Source organism: Carassius auratus, chromosome 45, assembly GCF_003368295.1.
Source record: "Carassius auratus strain Wakin chromosome 45, ASM336829v1, whole genome shotgun sequence".
Taxonomy (NCBI): domain Eukaryota; kingdom Metazoa; phylum Chordata; class Actinopteri; order Cypriniformes; family Cyprinidae; genus Carassius; species Carassius auratus.
In genome coordinates this window covers 4,960,368-4,979,961 of record NC_039287.1, presented here as the reverse complement: position 1 = coordinate 4,979,961, position 19,594 = coordinate 4,960,368, and the positions used below count along the sequence as shown (strand labels likewise).

At 39.1% G+C, this 19,594-nt stretch overlaps 2 protein-coding genes across 3 annotated transcripts; one reads left to right on the top strand and one right to left on the bottom strand.

The window, feature by feature from the left end:
• The first annotated feature begins 85 nt into the window (after window positions 1-85).
• Window positions 86-3,235, top strand: LOC113063000 (cell growth regulator with RING finger domain protein 1-like). 2 transcript variants are annotated; one of them, XM_026233125.1, is made up of 6 exons: window positions 86-146; window positions 545-684; window positions 771-954; window positions 1,815-1,962; window positions 2,045-2,152; window positions 2,338-3,235. In XM_026233125.1, the coding sequence occupies exons 2-6, from the start codon at window positions 621-623 to the stop codon at window positions 2,680-2,682; spliced, it is 849 nt and encodes a 282-aa protein (XP_026088910.1). In that variant the 5' UTR covers window positions 86-146; window positions 545-620; the 3' UTR covers window positions 2,683-3,235. The 2 variants fall into 2 exon arrangements, with proteins under 2 accessions (XP_026088910.1, XP_026088909.1); XM_026233124.1 differs by having other exon boundaries at window positions 92-370.
• LOC113062997 (26S proteasome regulatory subunit 10B-like) lies at window positions 2,980-6,977 on the bottom strand. Its single transcript, XM_026233120.1, has 14 exons — window positions 6,835-6,977; window positions 6,374-6,453; window positions 6,241-6,280; window positions 6,112-6,164; window positions 5,950-6,017; window positions 5,695-5,809; window positions 5,137-5,224; window positions 4,995-5,056; window positions 4,787-4,910; window positions 4,631-4,692; window positions 4,301-4,421; window positions 4,124-4,204; window positions 3,960-4,031; window positions 2,980-3,408 (listed from the first exon to the last, which is right to left on the bottom strand). Exons 1-14 carry the CDS (start codon window positions 6,917-6,919, stop codon window positions 3,290-3,292), a joined length of 1,170 nt encoding a protein of 389 aa, XP_026088905.1. The 5' UTR covers window positions 6,920-6,977; the 3' UTR covers window positions 2,980-3,289.
• Window positions 6,978-19,594: the final 12,617 nt, after the last annotated feature.

Below are 19,594 nucleotides of genomic sequence, written 5' to 3'. Positions count from 1 at the left end.
CTCGGAATGACTCGGACTTCTCTTCACTAGCTTGCTGTAACGCTCCTCCCTATGCGTGACTGTATAGGAGTCATGTGCGGATTTGGTCCTCTGGGCCACCGTAGCGTCCGTCACAGCCGGAAGTTTACGTTAGTGATTTCTTGAAGGTACCTGCTTGGCCCAACGCTAGACTGCACAGGATACAAGATACCGCACTTAAAAAAATAAAAATAAAATATTACACGTACTGGCATTTATGCGCACTGTATTAATGTAACATTATAAGCATGGCTGCGGAGTTTTTAGTGCTGCTGTATGAGTATTCTCCTCTCTTTTACATTACTGTCATAGCAGTATGTTTCAGTATCACTGTGGCTGTTGTGTTGGGCTGGTGAGTTCATGTGTTTATGAGGATAAACTAGCATTTTAGTCCAGCGTTAGACGGTTTGGGTTAAGTTTGGACTTGTAAGGTGCATATTAAGATAGCTAGTTCCCTCTTAAAAACAAGAGGTTGATGTTTACATCCTCAATCTGTGTCTAACTAACTTTGGTGTGGTCTGTCAAGGTTTGGATTTGAAGTCCCGGTCATTTTACGCAGTCCAGATGAGACTGGATCTCTCACACCTGTCAATGAGAGGAAGATGGTGCAGGTGACCAACCCCTTCGCTCTGGAGATGGGCTCTGCGGCTGCTTTGACAGTCACTGGTGAGGATCTAACAGTAACAGTGTTGAATCTGGTTCAGATGAGTCAAATGTAGTCAGCAAGTGCATGTGTTTTCTGATTTGGTCAGAGGGTGTGAGTTTGCGGCCGTATTGTCTTGAAGACAGCGTCCTGAGCTGTTTTTGGGGCTGTGGGGTCCAGGCTCTCCAGGCGGCCCTTCAGAGTCACCAGTGTGGGCTCCGGCTCCGGCTCCGCACACCAGAGCAGTTTCAAGAGGCTCTGGAATTAAACTACTACCATCATCAAAGCTTCAAGTATCCTTCTCAGGAATGTGAAAATATGACTTCTTAAAATAGTGGTTCAGAGATATAGCTGGCTTTACATTAGAAGTAAACTAGAGAGTCATCATGACTAATGTATATAAATGTATACAAAACATATAAAACCATATATGTCGGTTGCATTTCAAAATAATTTTTATACAATAAACTGTATACATAATCGAATAAAAAAGAAAATTTTTATGTCATGATGATGATATATTTTTCAAATTAAAATATGTACTTATATTTGGGGCCGGTTAGATTTTTTAAGTGTCTCACCAAGGCTGCATTTATTTGATTAAAAATATAGTAAAAACAGTAATATTGTGCAATATTATAATTTTTTTTCTATTTTAGTATATTTTAAAACAATTCATACTTGTGATGGCGAAGACTGAATAAAGATCAGAATATATTAGAAAAATAAATATTTTCTAACATTATAAATCTTTACCGTCACATTGACCAATTTAATACATCCTTTCTGAATAAAGCTATTAATTTCCTTAAGACTGCATATTTTAGCTGTAGTGTGTGTTTTTGTGTAGCTATGTGTGTGTGTGTGTATATGTATATATATATATATATATATATATATATACACAATATACACAACATTTTTTGAAACTAACTAGAAAATACTCAGAAAATGTGAATGTAGTGAAACAGTTCTGAAATTTTGTAGTAGAATTTGTTGTAATATTGCATATATGTATATAGTTTTCTAAATATATGATCCGGAGACAAAACACATCTTATTTCTCTTGCACTCTCCTTAATTTGACTAAAAAAGCATTTTAAATGAATGTGATGGAACACAATGTGTCCTGTTGTCCTTCACGTAGCATTAGTATACATAAAGAAGAAAAAGAAGAATACTTCACTCAGATGCCGCCAGATCTCGGAGTGACCCATTTTGGGCTGCTTCCCCGGGATCGATACCCCTTGGTGGCTGTGTTGACACTTGCCAATCCAGAAACCAGAGACAACTACAATATTGTAAGCAGCACATTTATTTTTTTTCTGTATCAGATTTGCTTGATGGAAACCGATCAAGTCTGTTATTCTGTGGTCTTTCTAGGTGGCCAGTGTGACAGTGTTGCACGTTCCTGATGACAAATACAGACTCTCTGCGAGGATCCTGTTTCAGTATCTTCTCACGGCACATGGGAATTTGTACGACCTGAAGGTATGAAAACGTATTCTCAACATTGTCATTTTCTTCTGTTCTGGGATCAGTTTTTGTACGCTCATTTTAATCACATTTAACCTTCAACACCTAGTGTCCCTGAAGCAAAATGGGACAGTGTTTAATTATACACCATTCTTTGTCTAGAGCAGGATTGTGGGCTTAAAACAATTCTTTTTCCACAGCCTCTCTTCATGTCAGCAGACAACAGCAACTTGTCTGGAATCACAGAGCCTTCAACTAGCACTCAAGGGGCGGAGCCACAGCCCGAAAGGCCAGGTGAGAAGTGGGAGGAGTCTGATGCAGAAGGGGAGTGGCCTGATGCTCAAGGCAGGGATTGTGTGGTGTGTCAAAACGCACCAATAAACAGAGTGCTGTTGCCATGCAGACATGCATGTGTATGCGACGGCTGCGTGTGCCACTTCCAGCACTGTCCGATCTGCCGGGCATTTGTCCTCGAATCTTTTGCTCTGGCTAACCGACCAGCTCGTGATGACGAAGAAGAGGAGGAGGACTTAACAGAAGACTAAGCCTGTGTAAACTCAGTATTAAAAGCAAGCCTTTGCTGCAAAAGCTAAACTAGAAAAGGAAATGTATCATCTTTAAGATTAAGAGATGCACGCAGGTGACCTTTATCCCCGAGTATGGATACTTCTAGAATTATGTCAGTTTTAGGCTTTTGAAGTTGAGTGTACTTGTATATAGAGATTTTAAGTTGAATAGAATATTTATTTATTTTCATCAATGTGTTGGTTTAACTAGCAAATATACATTTCAGAAGTAATCATTGCGGAGTTTAGGAGAGATATTGTGGAAACAACATGGGGGTTTATCTAATTTCTTTAATCATTGACTTTAATGATGTGGGGAAAAGCAGGCCAGGCACACACAGTTTAACTGATCACACAGATTTCTACACAGAAGTCTACACTTGGCCAACAGGTAAATACCTTTTATATTCAAACTGGGGCTAAACAAAGCATTAACTGAACAGCTGAAGTCACTTGATGGTAGTAGTAATTGCAATGGATCCTCAGAATGCTTTAAAATATTGAAAAAGAAGTGTTGTGTCCATGGACAGTACTGTTTACTGACCGAAAACCCCTCAAATTTATACTTTGCACAAAAAACGGTGTTTTATACAGGCTTGTAGTCAAGTTTGGACTCCAGCTTCTTGGAGTCTGCCACCTTCCTCACAGCTTTCATGAAATCCTCCTGAGTCACGTACTCATGATCGGCACGGATGGCAAACATACCTGTTGGACAATAAAGAGGAGAGCTCATACAATACTGTAGGAGCTCTAGAGGCTCAAAGCTTCAAGGTTTGGCTGGTCAGCGTAATGCTATTAGACCCTCATTAAAATACTATAGCAGGGACTATTGCAATGAGCTAGGAATGTAATGTAATTACTATGTTCAGATGAGAGACTGTTTAGTCTGCTTTTGTTGTTGTTTATTACAATGGGCAAGGTTTTGAATGTTCGTGTTTTAATTATTTTGCACATGAAGTTTATTCTACATCAATACATATACTACAGTTGTTTTCATAGCCTTCAACTGACACACTGTATGGAGGGCAATGTTGGACATGAAAGTAGAAGAACTTTTAAAAATAAAATGCTCAAAATGTACTGTTTTATCTGATTATCAAAGGAAATTAAGTGATTATCAGAAGTCGTAGTCCTAATTATATTAGCATGGTGCACATTTATCGTCTTTAAACCAACAGCAGATTACATTTTTTTATGCAAACTATTCTTTTAATGCTTCTTGATTTGCACATTGCAATGCGTGTAACATTTCCTACCAGCTTCAGTGCACACATTCCTCAAATCAGCTCCATTGAAACCGTCTGAAAGCTTGACGATGGCTTCATAATCTGGAGATGAAAGGAAACGATGATCAGAGGAAAAATAAGGATTTCCAAAAAAAATACAAAAAGATAAGTCACAGCTGTAAAAAAAAATAAACCTATATCTCCATGCTTGGTGATGGGCCCCGAGTGGATCTTCATGATGTCCAACCGAGCCTGTTCATTGGGCAACTCAATGTCTATACATTTGGGAAAAAAAAAACAATTCAATTTGAGATGTCTTACCACAGTCACTGAATATTGTGAAGATGGAGGATAGTAAAAGTCAAACTCACGGATCTTTCTGTCCAGTCGGCCCGGACGCAGCAGGGCGGGGTCTAAAGTGTCCGGCCGGTTGGTGGCCATGATCATCTTGACTCGATGCAGAGTGTCAAACCCATCCATCTGATTCAACAGCTGACAGACACAAACATATCACATTAATTCTGCATTAATATATAGCAAGATTTAAATTAAAGCAATAAATTAAGCATTAAGAAGTAAAAAGTATCAATTTAGCAAAAAAAAAAATAGCAGTTGACAACTTCTTAAAAAGTGTTTACAAATAATAATAAATATATTTCAACAGCTTAATTCACAAGGTTAGTTACAAAGCCCCTTCATACCTCCATCAGAGTCCTCTGGATCTCTCGGTCTGCAGAGGTTCCTTCAGAAAACCGACGTCCACCTTCAAAGTCAAAGTATGTGTTGAATCAGTTAAAGACTGCATTTCCATTCAGCCTTATAAGAATGGCTTGGACTGCAGTGAGCAGGAGCATTACCAATAGCGTCGATCTCATCCATGAAGATGATGCAGGGCTGGTGGTCTCTGGCGTAGTTGAACATCTCTCTGATGAGCCTGGCACTCTCACCGATGTACTTGTCAACAATGGAGCTGGACACCACCTGATGAACAACAAGTTTTATTCAACACTATGACCTTATTGCATAACAGTTGTCTTGTCTCTTACAACATCTAAATCAACGTACCTTCAGGAAGTTGCAGTCCAGCTGACTGGCCACAGCTCGGGCAAGAAGAGTCTTTCCAGTGCCTTTAAAAGTACAACACTTTGTGTGAAAACATACATCTCTGTACTTAACTGAAGTAACAAAGCATAACAGGGTGCCTGACCTGGAGGTCCGTACAGCAGGCAGCCCTTAGGAGGAATAATGCCCACCCTCTGGAACAGCTCAGGATTGGTCAGAGGCAGCTCAATTACCTGCAGAAGAGAATCAATCATTCATAATCATTAAGACAAGTTAATGACTTCAGTAAAGCTCATGGTGCCATGCACAAATCCAGTCTTTAAACACACACTCTGTCTGTTTACATTGGATGACTGTTTAAAATATTGACAATCAAGCCTAGCAGAGTTAGAACTTCAGTCAGGATCTTCATGAACACCACCTAACATATTATAAAGATATTTTACTTACATGCACAAACATTTCTAGTTGGAGTGGATATTAATTTGATTTCTAACCACATATGAAAGTGGTCTAAATCAGAGGAAGAAAAACTGATTTGATGCCATCTCGATGCAGTTCTGTCAGATTCACACACAATGTTGTCAATTCATATATATGTGTGTGTTTTGGATTAAATAAGTGCAGTCTTTGTGAGAATAAGAGATGCCTTCCAAACGTTTGAGCGCTAGTGTATTTGTTCAGCTGACAGTGTATTTCTGACCTCTCTCAGCTCACGGATCTGCTCGGACAATCCACCGATCTCCGAGTAAGAAACGCTGCCAGGATCTTCATGAGACATGTTGTACACTAGAGGATCCACTTCACGAGGCAAATACCTTAAAAAAAAAAAAACGTTCAAATAAAACAAGCCAGTTTAATATTAAAGGCCCTTTCAGACACACAAACATACCTTGACCGCCCGCTAAGAGCACAAGCAAAGCTATATATATTTAATGAGTCTGAACTTAGTTCTCACCTCATGATCGTGAGAGTCGTCATGTCCAGAGCCACTCGAGTGCCTGGTTTAAGCTTGGTTTTATCCAGCTGAAAAAAAAAAAAACATTACACGGCCAAATAAGACAAGGGATTTGTTAATCACACAAAGTGATTAATTGTAAAGTACAAGCGATGCGCTCACCTGTCTGCGACATCCGACCACATAACGTGGGCCATTAGTTGCTTTGACAATAACTACAAAGGAAGAAACAATTTAACAAACGAAAAGCAGACTAGACTATAAACCAGAATAAAAGTGATCTGGACTTACATTTCTCCTCTGTCAGTTGTTTCAGCACCTCACCGACGATCTAAAGAGACGATGAAACCGTGAGAAACGCAGACATCCGCTCGTTCATTGCGGAGATGATAAAACACAGGTGTATATTTGGCTGAGATCTTACCTGTCCCACACTCTGTAGCGCTTTCAGATCATTCTCAGACTTCTCGTACTGTTTAGTGAGCTCCCTCAGCTGCTCTCTCACTGAAACAGAGGTTTCAGGTCATCATGAAGCGAAATAACTTAACGTTAGTGTTTATTTACACGTAACGTTACTAACATCTCAAGAAAGTTTCATTGTGAATGTTTGCTCATGCATAACTGTGCAAGAAACGAAGGTATTTAATTGTACATGACATTAATATGGCTCCAACAGTGGAAAACATACTGTGCGTAGCTTTATTCGGCTATTTCTCCGGTATCTGTCGGTAATCTTAGCTGTTATCATTAGCCGCTAATTGATTTCAGCACTGCATGACGAAGCGACTTACAGAAGAGACCGCCGAAATAAAGCAAATAACAGTCGGAGAGGATGACAAACTGATCAATAACAGTCTGACGTGCATAGAAAGACATCACACTCACACTCTTTGAGGCGTCCGTCAATCTCTTTATGCTCCAGTAATTTCTTTCTGTAATCTTGTAAACCTCTGTCCCTGTTGTCCGCCATGTTCCTGCCGCTGCGCTGCGTTCGAGAAGGGTCTGGCTGCAGACCATGGGCGAGTGGAGCTCCACTCTCAAACCGGAAATACGTCACCTCCACTTGAAAACATCAAGATGGCGTCGCCGGGAGTACTTCAAACTTAAACTCAGGTAATTTTATCTCAGCATCGCTAAAATGGTGAACTGACGCTGTTGTAACGTGCAGTGTAAGAAAAACGCACAGGGCTTACGTGAAATTACTAACAAAAGAATTAATAAACACTATGGATTTATAGATTTATATTGCGAGCAATGCTGATGTCTGGCCACTGATCATATATACACCACATAGTAATTTATAGATCAATGTGTCTGTCCAATGTGTTTTTTTATTAAGTTATCAAGTTCAATTACAAACCTTTACACCAGATTTCAACAACTGAACACATATAATTAATGTTGATACAGACAAATATAAAGAAAAAAGATGGAAAAAAATAACAAATAACAATAATCACACCATAAGATAAAACAGAATAAATAACGGAAAGAAAAAGAAAGATGTCTTAGGGTCTTATTCTAACAACAAAAACTAGTTCAAAGCATACAAGAGTTTCTGTGCGTTCCTGTCAATCCTGTAATGAAGAGACTTTGCAAATATCTTTAGTTCATTCTTCCATCCGCTGAAGTGAGGTTTAACCTTTAAAAACGTACTTATCTTACTTATCTACTTATCTATGAATCTAGTATTTGCACAAAGTAATTAAGTTATTTATCAAAAAGTCTAGGATCTTTTCCTTCAACAGTACTCCAACCTTAACTGAGATCACAGTCAAAGGGTGTATTGATATCTGTTTGAAATGAAGCCAGTTTTGAAATTCCAGCCAAAAAGTCTGTACAGATTCACATTTCAAAAACATATGATCAACAGTTTCAATATCTTTCTCACAGAACCCGCATGAATTGTTCTCCCAATTAAATCTTTCTTGTAGGAAGTGATTGGATAAATGTCCTTTCGAATTTTAAATGTTACTTCTTTGGCTTTAGGAAGAACTGGATAAGTAAAATAAAGCTTCCTTATTTTCTTTGCCTCTTCTTCAATAAATTCTTGAAGAACATACTTTCAGTTGACTGGGGAAGTACAGTTTGGATAATAAATTTCTGATAAACTTATTTGTTAATTGTTTGCTCTTAAAATTTTTACCTTTAGTACATGATGGATAGCATAGATGTAACTTAGTTTTTGGTGGCTTGTGGTAAAATAACGTAGTGAATAATGAAAGGACACTATCGTTTTGTATGTGTATTCCTTTAGCATTTGTTGTATAATTTAAAAAAGGTCATATGAGGAGGTTGTTTTCATATTTAATTTTTCATTCACTTCCAGGGATAGGATTGGCATAGAAGATGCAGCACTCTTTACATTTTAAATGTATGTTGCCACCTTAGAAGTCAAGGTCTTTTTACATGTGACATTAACATATTTATTTTTTCTATTTTGTTGTTCTGTTATTCTATTGTTTTACTTTTTTTGTTTCAGATCAAATGTATATCAAGTGTCCTCATAACACCTCCACAAATAGAGACTGAAACTTCCGAGCACCATCACCTTGTCTGCTTTGGGACTGTCATAGGTGAATGATGCAGTACTATTCTATGTTGAATTTACCTAACGTCAGCACACAGACAAAGTATTGTTCCAGTTTTGCTGTGCTCATGTCTTCTTTGTGTCCCCAGCCCAGCAATCAGATGCATCAGAACAACAAAGCACAACTGTGGTGGACCAGGCACCTTCAGCAACAAGTAAATTGCTTTAACATTAATGATAATTAAATGTCAGTATTGTAATTAAACTTGACCCATCTGACGTAATTGTTCATGCCAGAGATTTAACAACACTGTCAGTCAGGAGCATATTTAACAGGAGGCACACTTCAGCTGGCTTGATGGTGACTTCAGTAAGTGTGGTCAACCCTCTTGTTTTTGTGCTATAACAATTAGACTAAGTAATCTCACTCTCTTCCATTTCTTTAACATGAAACTTTTTTTTTTTGTTGATACTGAACAGGTGCAGTGAAGATATTTAAAGAGACACTATCTAAAGTACAGAAAGCCGTACATAATCTCTAGGTGCAGTCGCCTACAGTGCAGCCAGCTTCACAAAGACTGTGGGGCTGGTCACCAGGAAAATGGTCAACAAGGAGTGCTTTTGGGGTTTTACTCCTCAGATGACCACCCTGGCTACTGTAGCTGGGATTGCTTCACAGACAATGGAGGTCTTGAAGAGTAACGTGTACGTGCATGTGAACACATTGTGTTACTACAGGAACAATTATGGTCACTTGCAGTTCATGTGTTTTCAATGTAGTGTAAGATGTGTTAATTATTATTATTACTCAAAAACCATTAAAACTTCTAAATTGTGGAAGTTATTCTTCATTATTTTACTGTGGTTATTTTGTATATGTTGTTATTTTGATTAAAATACAAAATTCAACACATAATTCTGGTTGAGGTATTATTTTAATAATTTATTTAATATTTCATTTATTTTTCACTGCTAAATATTAAAAACACAAGGTTAACTTTCTAAAAAGTATGGAATGTTACATTGGCAGTTGTACACTGGTAAAACAAACATGAACAAATTGATGTCTGTAGTGCATAAAAATAGGATAAAAAAATGCTGTCTTGTCATAAACCGTAAAAGATTAGTATATATATATATATTTTTATTTCTACTAGGTAAAAGTAACAAAGATAAAAGTACAGAACATATTAACATTACGTACAAAGAGGTGACATAATTGGCAACGCACCCTTTATACGTGTATATAACAAGTAATACAAAACGAAAGTTTGGTGGTAGTGACATATTTTCCCTCTTAAATGGAGCTCCACTCGCCCCCATGGAGGCGACGTAATTCTACGTAAAAGTGTTACCCGGACCAACATGGCGGCCGCGTCATTAGTGGAGGCGACGTAATTCTACGGAAAGTGTGGCCCGGTCCAACATGGCGGGCGGCGTCGCTAGTGGAGGTGACGTATTTCCGCTCTTGAGTGGAGCTCCACTCGCCCATATGTCTGCAGCCAGACCCTCTTGCTGCGTTCTTTCGCTTCTTCGTGCTGTTTAAAGATCAGTCGACAAAACCATCTGACGCCCGTTACCGCCCCCTGCTGGACGAACGAGTCGAGACGCCGAGGCCTTGTGGCTGGTGGGAAAGAAAGAGGCAAACATCGTATTTCTTAAATTTTATATATACATATACGATAAACATAACAGAATTCAGACTTGACCCAGACTTCAAATTAAAGTTTTCTGAACATTTCTGTGCAGAAGTGTCTCCAAGTATCCTGTATATAATTGTTTGTGTGCTGTCATCTTCAAAGCAGTTTCACATTTTTTGACAATTAAATACAATCAAAATAAAAAATTTTTTTTACGTCTTTAGGTTTGTGTACTCCTTTTGGCTTTTATAAAGAGGTGATCCCGTTTGATCCGTTTCCTTGTTAAGTGTTCGGCAGGCACACAATGTTCTGAATACCAATAATTTAACGATTCAGAAACAATGAATCACTGTCTGGCTGACTAACATTTTGGTATGGATATAAAGGTTAGGATCATGATTTTTCGGTAGTGTTACAAAACAACTTGTGTGTATATTACAGTATATATTAACTCACAACTAATATAGACTAAATTAATGAATATTATAGCCTACATATAAACAAGTTCATTCTTTTAAAAAACGTAAAACAGTGTTTGGTGGTGTTTGTCCAAAAACGGAAATGAAATGAGTTTTTTTTAAGGCTGCAATTCTTGAAATGAAATCAAAGTAAAAGTAAAGTTAATAATCTGAAGCTGGTTTCGTGTTTTCTCAAGTCACCAGGCCACGCATATTTCTATAACAACTCAAAAAATAAAACACAAAAAAATGTGCACCCCAGAGAGCTCAACCACACAGTGTCAGTACAACCATGCATTTTATAAGAAATGAAAGATAATAAATCACAACAATAATAATAATAAAGAGGGGGGAAAACTGTGTGTAAAAGTAAATAATAATCTCTAATAATGAATTCAAGTTACTTTGAGAGAGTCCATCATCTGGATATATTGAACTGTAACTATATAAAGGAAATGAAAGTAAAGAAACATCTACAAGAGGGTAAAAGAGTTTACGGATACAGTTCCCCAAACATGTACAGTTTTCTAAAAGGAAACTTTGTGGTAAACAGTGTAACGAATGACTGAAAGTGGATGTCCAAGACAAATGTTCACAATGTGGGCTTGAAAGCCAGATTCTGCATTTTTGTCACTTCCTCTTGGTGAACATTTGGCCGACCAGACATCTTTCCCTCAGAGGACAAACTGTTTACAGAAAGAAGAATTGTCATCTCATTTACTCATCCTCATGCCATTCCAATTCAGTTTTCATATTAAAGACTATGTTTAAATCTTCACAACAGTTCAAGTCACAATGATTAAGAAATATTTGAGAACCAATGACATAAAGCCGACGTGAAGATTACAGGCGAATAATAGAAAAGAGTAGAAAAATGAATAGAAAAGAGTAAATAATGACCGAACACACACACACAAAGACCCAAATACAAACTGAGACAAAGACACTTCACCTTGAAAAAATGATTAGTAAATCTCCACGAGTCAAATCTTTGCTCTCTCGGCTTCTTGACTTACTGCGTAATCATACACCTTCCTATTTGATTTATTTTAGTTTATAAGAGCTCGTAGCTAAGAGATGTATGACGCCACTGTCATTGTCTTGCTCACGCCTGGGAACATTATACAACCGACAGAGAGACAAGACATCTGGCATCTTATAGATAAGAGTCGCATTAGAGAGAATGGTTAATGGAACTCACGTTGTCTCTTTTTTAACATTATCAGATCTGAAATCTCTTTGTGGGTTCAAGTCTGCTGAGAAGGACGGAGCTGTTTGTGATGGGAGCTCCAGGACAGACACAGATACACGGAAGTGACACACAGGCCTGAGATGATTACGATAAAAGGGTGAGAAACGCATGAGCTGTGTTGGGAATCCACGCTTGAGATCCGTCACAGGTATCCGAGTGTTTATGCTCTATTGTAAACCACTGTTACTTTTGGCAGGAGTAGTGGTGGCTGTGGGCAAGGAGGTAGAATTTCGAAATACTGTGATTCTGGATTTGAATGCACAGGTGCATTCAGTGGCTCTTCAGTTTATCATTATGTTATGTTTATGTTATCAATCTTTATGTTACCTGTGATGGAAGGCTCGGTTTTATTTTGACAGTCTGCAGTAATGCCTGAGCTGATCACGGGTTGTGGCTTTGCTGATGAAGCCATAAAGGAAAATGCATGAGGCATCATTCTGAGCATAAACCGACCTCGTGTCCGTCGACATCTTCCAGATCTCACACTTCAGTTCCAGTGAACCGTGTGATTCATAAAGTTCTGTTTATTATTTGGGTTGTCTTTTCTCATGAGAACGATTAACTGCTAAATGACAGGCTTCTGTCTTATTTATTTATTTGAAAACGAGAGACTGGATTGTTGTCTGGCAAGCAGTTTGTACGGATGCTGTGTACTGTTTACATCAGGTTTAATGGGAGCAGGGGTTAGCCAGCAAACACAAACCAAAATCTGTGTCCTCTTTGAAAAGAAGCTTTAGAGATCCTTTTTTACTAAACTAAGGGATACAGTTTCCCAGCGCTCAAATCTGCTGTCTAAATTTATCTACTTCTCATATAAATTTCAACATCTGTTTCAAAGGAAGAAGAAATAAAGGATTCATGTTTCAAATTAAATTTATGACCATGATGTGCATCCAGTTAAACTGAGGTTATTTGGAACATCAAAGCTTTGAGGAGGACAGCAATGTGTTTTGTTATTATTATGAAGCAATTTGAATTGTTTTATGTTGCTGTTGTTTCCCCAAGCTATAATACATCAAAGAAATATCACAAGATTGATTTTTTTTAATACATTAACATTTTGAATTTGATTAATGCTAAATACTTACTGTACAATGAAATACTCTTTTCACATTTTTTTATTCATTTAATAAAATCACATATTTCATATTTCATCTCTTCACTTAAACTGATGGTATAGTACACCAAGTTTTGATAGACTTTGTTTTGGGAAAAATGTCAGTGTGATAGAAACTATCAACTGTGTGACAGCTGTAATTATTGGAAGAAAAAAAAGAGATGATGAAATAGTTTGTTTATTTCTGTCTGTGTAGATCATTATAATATTTTAATATATTTTTTAAAGATGAATTTCATATTTAAGATTAAAATCTTAGACAAGAGTGAAACAATAACATTTTATAAAAATAAATATACCTGTCAATTTTACAATGACCTTCAATAACCTTCATTTAAAAAAAATATAATAATAATAATTCAGTTTTATCAACCATTAAAATATAAAAGTGCCTGACAAAGCAACTGATAATTCAAAGGAAAATATTTCTACATATAGCTTAATTCACACCTTGATGCAGACTGTCTACGATCATTTTCTTCAAACATAACTAGTTGTGCACAGCTGCAAACTTTATGCAATGCCCACTTCACATAAAGCATCTGTGTGTTGTGAAGTCCAGACGGCCGCTCTAGATACAGTGGACGTTGCTGATGCTAAAAGACAACACAGTTCCAGAGTTTTCAACTCTGTAATTAAACACAGCTGCTTCACTTATGTGACATGTCAAAGCCTTGGTCTCTGTGGGAACCAAGAAATTTCAGTTTGGCCTTCTAGTAGACGAGGGCATAATACATAACGAAGGAAGAATGCGTAAAACACTAGCAGGCCTGGAATTTTTTTTTTTTTTTTCACTGATTTAAGGAGGAAATCTTGGACTGGTTGCACCAGCTGTGCGTAAGCTACAAACATAGCCTAGTGTAAAGAGGAACAAAACTCATGCACCCCATATTTAAACAAAATTAACAGAAGCTTTCGACTGTGAGTAATATTTGGAATGAAATAAAATATTACAGATTGACTGAATTGCATTAACTTTTTTTTTTTTCTTTTAGCTCACATACTCAAATCCGTTAGACACAAACTACTGGTCTAATGTTTGGAAAAAAAACAATATATATATATATATATATATATATATATATATATATATATATATGTTTGTAAGGTGATGGCGGATAACGTAGAATGTCAACTGTTAGTTCGAACATAATTTATCGAATTAATTATTCATTTATAAAATTAATAATATGTCAATATTTTAAATATATTATTTAAATAAAGAATACAATATAGTTTTTGAAATATTTAAATGATAGATGATATGGATAGTAAAGATACTTTCAACATAAAATATATAAAATAGAATATCAGCCATTAGATGTATAGGCAGTCATTTTTTGATTTTAAAAATGAACTTTTTGCTTTTAAATAGAGGCATTTTTTGAACAGCTAAACAGAGGCCCTGCAAAATGTCTTTTCCGCTTTGTGTCTGAAAATAGCAGAGGTATGTGTAAGGTTTACGACGACAGCAAAAGTCAAATAAGTACGATTTCATGGCTAGATTTGCTCCATATGTGAAAACACCATGTGTGTTTACCCACACTTTTTCAAATGAAGCATAACATAACCTAATGGCAGTGAAGGGCTCAGTTCTCAAGTTACACACTTGCGTGTGAATCATCTCTAGGATGTACGGGTCTACAGAGGCATAGACCTATGTGCCTGAACCATCTTTAATGACTTAATACAGTTGAGGGTTTTTCTCTGAAAATATTTTTCTAAAAGATACACTAACTTCAAGCTCCTTCGCATCCCATTATTTATTTGCGTAACACGTAAAAACGCTTTAAACCTGCAAAAAACCAACAACAACAACAACAAAAAGAAAAAACTACGGAATGGTCATAGACATCCAACGCATGTTCACATAGGAAAATAATTGAACGTAGATGGACATACATAACATGTCTCATGTTAAACCAAATTTTTTCCCTCCACACATGCATATTAGTGTTCCCTTTTAGTCGGTCGCTCTCAATGTCACGTCGGTGACCAATGAATTGGGATTTCGCTTAGAGAGGCCAATCTTCTTAGAGTGTAAACTAAACAAGCCTATTCACATTGGCATGCAATTATTGCATCCAGCTGCTGCAGATCAACTTCGTTCTGCCCCTACCAAATTGCTTTGTGTGTGTCAAGTCCAGTGCGCTCTAGGGAGCTCTTGTGTTGGTGGATGGCGCTTCAGCTGTGGTCGTTCCGGTGTCAAGTGGGTTGCCCACTTCAGGCTGCACTACCCCCTGTTGTGCTGCAAATGGCCTGATCTCCAGACATGCTGTGGTTTACATGGATGCCTTGGGGGCCATGTACAACAGGCACGCAGTGTCGAGGTTAGGATGGGCCCCCATCTGTACTGGCATATCAATCACTTATAGTTTAGATGGAAATAGGGGTCCACCCGCACCCCCCAGCTTTTTTTATGCCACCTGATTTTTTAAAATCCTTAAAGTGTCTATTTTCATAATCTGCCAGGTGCCAAGATGAAATAATGTCCCAAAGGGTTCTTTTTTAACCCTTTGCTGCACCCGACCGGAACCCGAAAAATCTAAAAGTGAAATAGAAAGTGGCATATCATTAGAAGTAAACAACATACAGAGACAAATGAACACATTTTCCACTACAATTCTGACCCCAGGAATTTAATGGAATGGTTATTTTTGACATTTGACATCATATTGACCTTATTTCTGCACAAAAATAGCACAAATGGCCAAAGATGTGTAGAGGATTTTATCATTCAAGTGTCTATTTTAAGATTAAATTGGGTACCAAGCTGAAATAATCTCCAAAATGCTTTATTTTTAACCCTTTGCACCAAACCCGAAAAATCTAAATATGATTTAAAGTGGCGTAACTTTTGATGTAAACATCTCACAGAGACAAATGGACACATTTTTCAATACAATTCTGACCCCAGAAATTGTTATTTGTCATGTTTTATAACATCTTGACCATCTGGGGTCAAAAAGAGCAAAAAAAAGTTCATTTGACAGTGTTTTTATTATACTTAACAGCCTGAAATAGGGTTTATTTGAACCTTTTACTTCACCTATCCTGAACCTGAAGATATTTAAAATAGTTTTACTTTTGAAGTTAACAAAACAAAGCAAATTAGCTTAAATAAATAAATAAAATAAATAAATAAACTAGAGAAAAAATCCAAAATGGTCCAAAAAGTTGACGGAGCATAAACTGCAACTTTTTGAATTTTGGGGCTTTGCAGTTGGTGGTCGTCAGTTCATACCTGCAGATCGCCATCTCCCACTGCTTTCTCTTTTGGAAAAATTTCAGTAAGTATTTGAATATAATTAAGATCGATTAAGATTTGTCAGGCTCAATACTTCATACATACTTACCAAGGGGAAAATTAAACATTGTAACACAGCTGAAGTGCCTCCAAAGAGGATTCGTTCCCTAACACGTATTTTACATGTCTCAACTCTTTCTGAGTATGGTAATTTTACAACACTCAACACATGCAGGTGGGGAGGGCAAGCAAGAAGCTATCATATCTACACAGTATATGAGATATGAGACTCTGTAAAGTCGCCAGTTCACCATACCACATGAGGGATATTTGTGAACAGGTTCCATTGAAATTTGAGAACTTGTCTTTGGATACAATTGGCTATCACCAATACTGCTATAAAAGCTTGACAGGGAAAATACACTCACCTAAAGGATTATTAGGAACACGATATTAACACTGTGTTTGACCCCCTTTCGCGTTCAGAACTGCCTTAATTATACATGGCATTGATTCAACAAGGTGCTGAAAGCATTCTTTAGAGATGTTGGCCCATATTGATAGGATAGCATCTTGCAGTTGATGGAGATTTGTGGCATGCACATCCAGGGCACGAAGCTCCTGTTCCACCACATCCCAAAGATTGGGTTGAGATCTGGTGACTGTGGGGGCCATTGTAGTACAGTGAACTCATTGTCATGTTCAAGAAACCAATTTGAAATGATTCGAGCTTTGTGCATGGTGCATTATCCTGCTGGAAGTAGCCATCGGAGGATGGGTACATGGTGGTCATTAAGGGATGGACATGGTCAGAAACAATGGTCAGGTAGGCCGTGGCATTTAAACGATGCCCAATTGGCACTAAGGGACCTAAAGTGTGCCAAGTAAACATCCCCCACACCATTACACCACCACCACCAGCCTGCACAGTGATAACAAGGCATGAAGGATCCATGTTCTCATTCTGTCTACGCCAAATTCTGACTCTACCATCTGAATGTCTCAACAGAAATCTAGACTCATCAGACCAGGCAACATTTTTCCAGTCTTCAACTGTCCAATTTTGGTGAGCTCATGCAAATCGTAGCCTCTTTTTCCTATTTGTAGTGGAGATGAGTGGTACCCGGTGGGGTCTTCTGCTGTTGGAGCCCATCTGCCTCAAGGTTGTGCATGGTGTGGCTTCACAAATGCTTTGCTGCATTCCTCGGTTGTAACGAATGGTTATTTCAGTCAAAGTTGCTCTTCTATCAGCTTGAATCAGTCGGCCCATTCTGCTCTGACCTCTAGCATCAACAAGGCATTTCGCCCACAGGACTGCCACATACTGGATGTTTTTCCCTTTTCACACCATTCTTTGTAAACCCTAGAAATGGTTGCCCGTGAAAATCCAAGTAACTGAGCAGATTGTGAAATAATCAGACCGGCCCATCTGGCACCAACAACCATGCCACGCTCAAAATTGCTTAAATCACCTTTCTTTCCCATTCTGACATTCAGTTTGGAGTTCAGGAGATTGTCTTGACCAGGACCACACCCCTAAATGCACTGAAGCAACTGTCTTGTGATTGGTTGATTAGATAATTGCATTAATGAGAAATTGAACAGGTGTTCCTAATAATCCTTTAGGTGAGTATAGATTGTTTACAAGTGTCAAAGGCATCTATATCTGGTGAATCATTATCATTGAAAAGGGACTCTCTGCGCCATGTCAAATCACTGTCAGTTCAATCTGAAGGAGCTCCAAGAAGATGTTCCTTCTTGTTTCCCAATTAGTGTTTTCTGTGACAAAGCAAACTCCAAGTTCAAGGGCAAGACTGAAGAGTTTACAAAGTTTCAGAGTTTGAAACACAAGGAACCAGGCTGGAAAGTTATTGAACTTAGGGCACAGGAATTAAAGAAAGAGGCTCTTTATCCCAAGGTGCAGGGCAAGGATCTATTTGTAATGGAAGCTAAGTATCATCCATCATGCAGAAACATCTTCAACACAGAGTACCAAACCCATGAGTGTGGAAGGGAGAGAGTAGAAAAGGCAGTAGACAACACTGACCGCCTGCAGACCCAGAAGATAGCAGCACATAACAAGTCATATTGTGTGGTAAAGGATTACATTCTTAGGAATGTGATTGAATGCAAAGAGGTTGTCCAGCTAAGATCCATGTGCAACTTGTACATGAAGACATTGGAAAATCAAGGTTCCCTTATCGAGTCGGTCTCTCGACATTACGTATGGGGAAATCCATTTCCTCGAAATTATGAAGTCTGATTGAATAACTCTTTTGCTTGCAAATAGCCAATGGCGCCCTCGCCCTCACCTGATTGGCTGACAGCCATCAATATAGGTGACGGTGGGCGCCAAAACCCTCAGAATCTTTTTTCTTCACTTGAGTCTGGTTTCGCCGTGGATTCACGCATACAGAGCGGAAAATTGTGGAAAATTATCCCCTCTCGCGTTCCGGTGATTTTACTTTTAAAATGTCTCTTTGCCGCATGTGTGGTGGGCCCATTGATTTCCCGGACGCACACGAGCAGTGTGTGCTGTGCCTGGGTCGGGCTCACGCAGAGGCGGCATTCGAAGGATCCGGATGTCGTGCCTGTGAGGAGCTTCCCATCAAGATCCTTCGTGCAAGGCTGGCCGTTACCCGTAACGGTGGCCCTGTATCTCCTGCCTCTCCCCCGTCCGCCGCCGTCGAGCCGCGAACCGGGAGACTGCAGAGAGCTCCGTCGACGGATTCTGTCGAGGTACTGGCGTCGGCCCAACGCCCACGCCACCCTCACGTGGAAGATCCCCTCTCATACTCTGAGGCCAGTTCCCGCCCTCCACTAGAAGCGCGGGAAATGGTCTCGTTTGGATATGACGAGGACGACGCCATGTCTACTAATGCCTCAGACCCGGGAGCGTGGTCCGAGGCCCCGTCTGAAGCCGCCCCCGCCTCGCTGGATGCCGAGCTTATGGCGATCCTCACGGAGGCGGTGGCAGATATGGAATTGGAGTGGACAGCCCCCAAGGAGCTGCCGTCTAAGAGATGGATGGACGGTTCTTTCCTCGGCGCGGGCCGCCAGGCTGAAGCCCCGCAGAGACCCGCGCCTTTTTTCTCTGAGGTCCACGAGGAACTCACCCGGTCATGGCGCTCACCTTACTCAGCCCGAGCCCATGCACAGGGGACCCAGCTGCTGACGACGGTGGAAGGGGCGGAGAAATTGGGATACGCGCGACCGCCTCCCGTCGAGGATGCTATCGCGGCCCATCTCGCGTCTTCTCCCGGCTGGAAAACCGCCTCTTTGCCTTCTAAGCCATGTCGAGCTACTGCTCACATCGCTGAGAAGGCGTACATATCTGCTGGACATGCAGCATCTGCCCTCCACACGATGGCAATCCTGCAGGTCTTCCAAACTCGGCTCCT

Coding starts and splice junctions, on each gene's coding strand:
- LOC113063000 (XM_026233124.1), top strand. CDS start 267: ATGGCTGCGGAGTTTTTAGTGCTGCTGTATGAGTATTCTCCTCTCTTT. Junction 371..544: donor GTGGCTGTTGTGTTGGGCTG/GTGAGTTCATGT, acceptor TGGTCTGTCAAG/GTTTGGATTTGAAGTCCCGG. Junction 685..770: donor GGCTGCTTTGACAGTCACTG/GTGAGGATCTAA, acceptor TGATTTGGTCAG/AGGGTGTGAGTTTGCGGCCG.
- LOC113062997 (XM_026233120.1), bottom strand. CDS start 6,919: ATGGCGGACAACAGGGACAGAGGTTTACAAGATTACAGAAAGAAATTA. Junction 6,281..6,373: donor CGCTACAGAGTGTGGGACAG/GTAAGATCTCAG, acceptor TCGTCTCTTTAG/ATCGTCGGTGAGGTGCTGAA. Junction 3,409..3,959: donor GAATGTGTGCACTGAAGCTG/GTAGGAAATGTT, acceptor ATTGTCCAACAG/GTATGTTTGCCATCCGTGCC.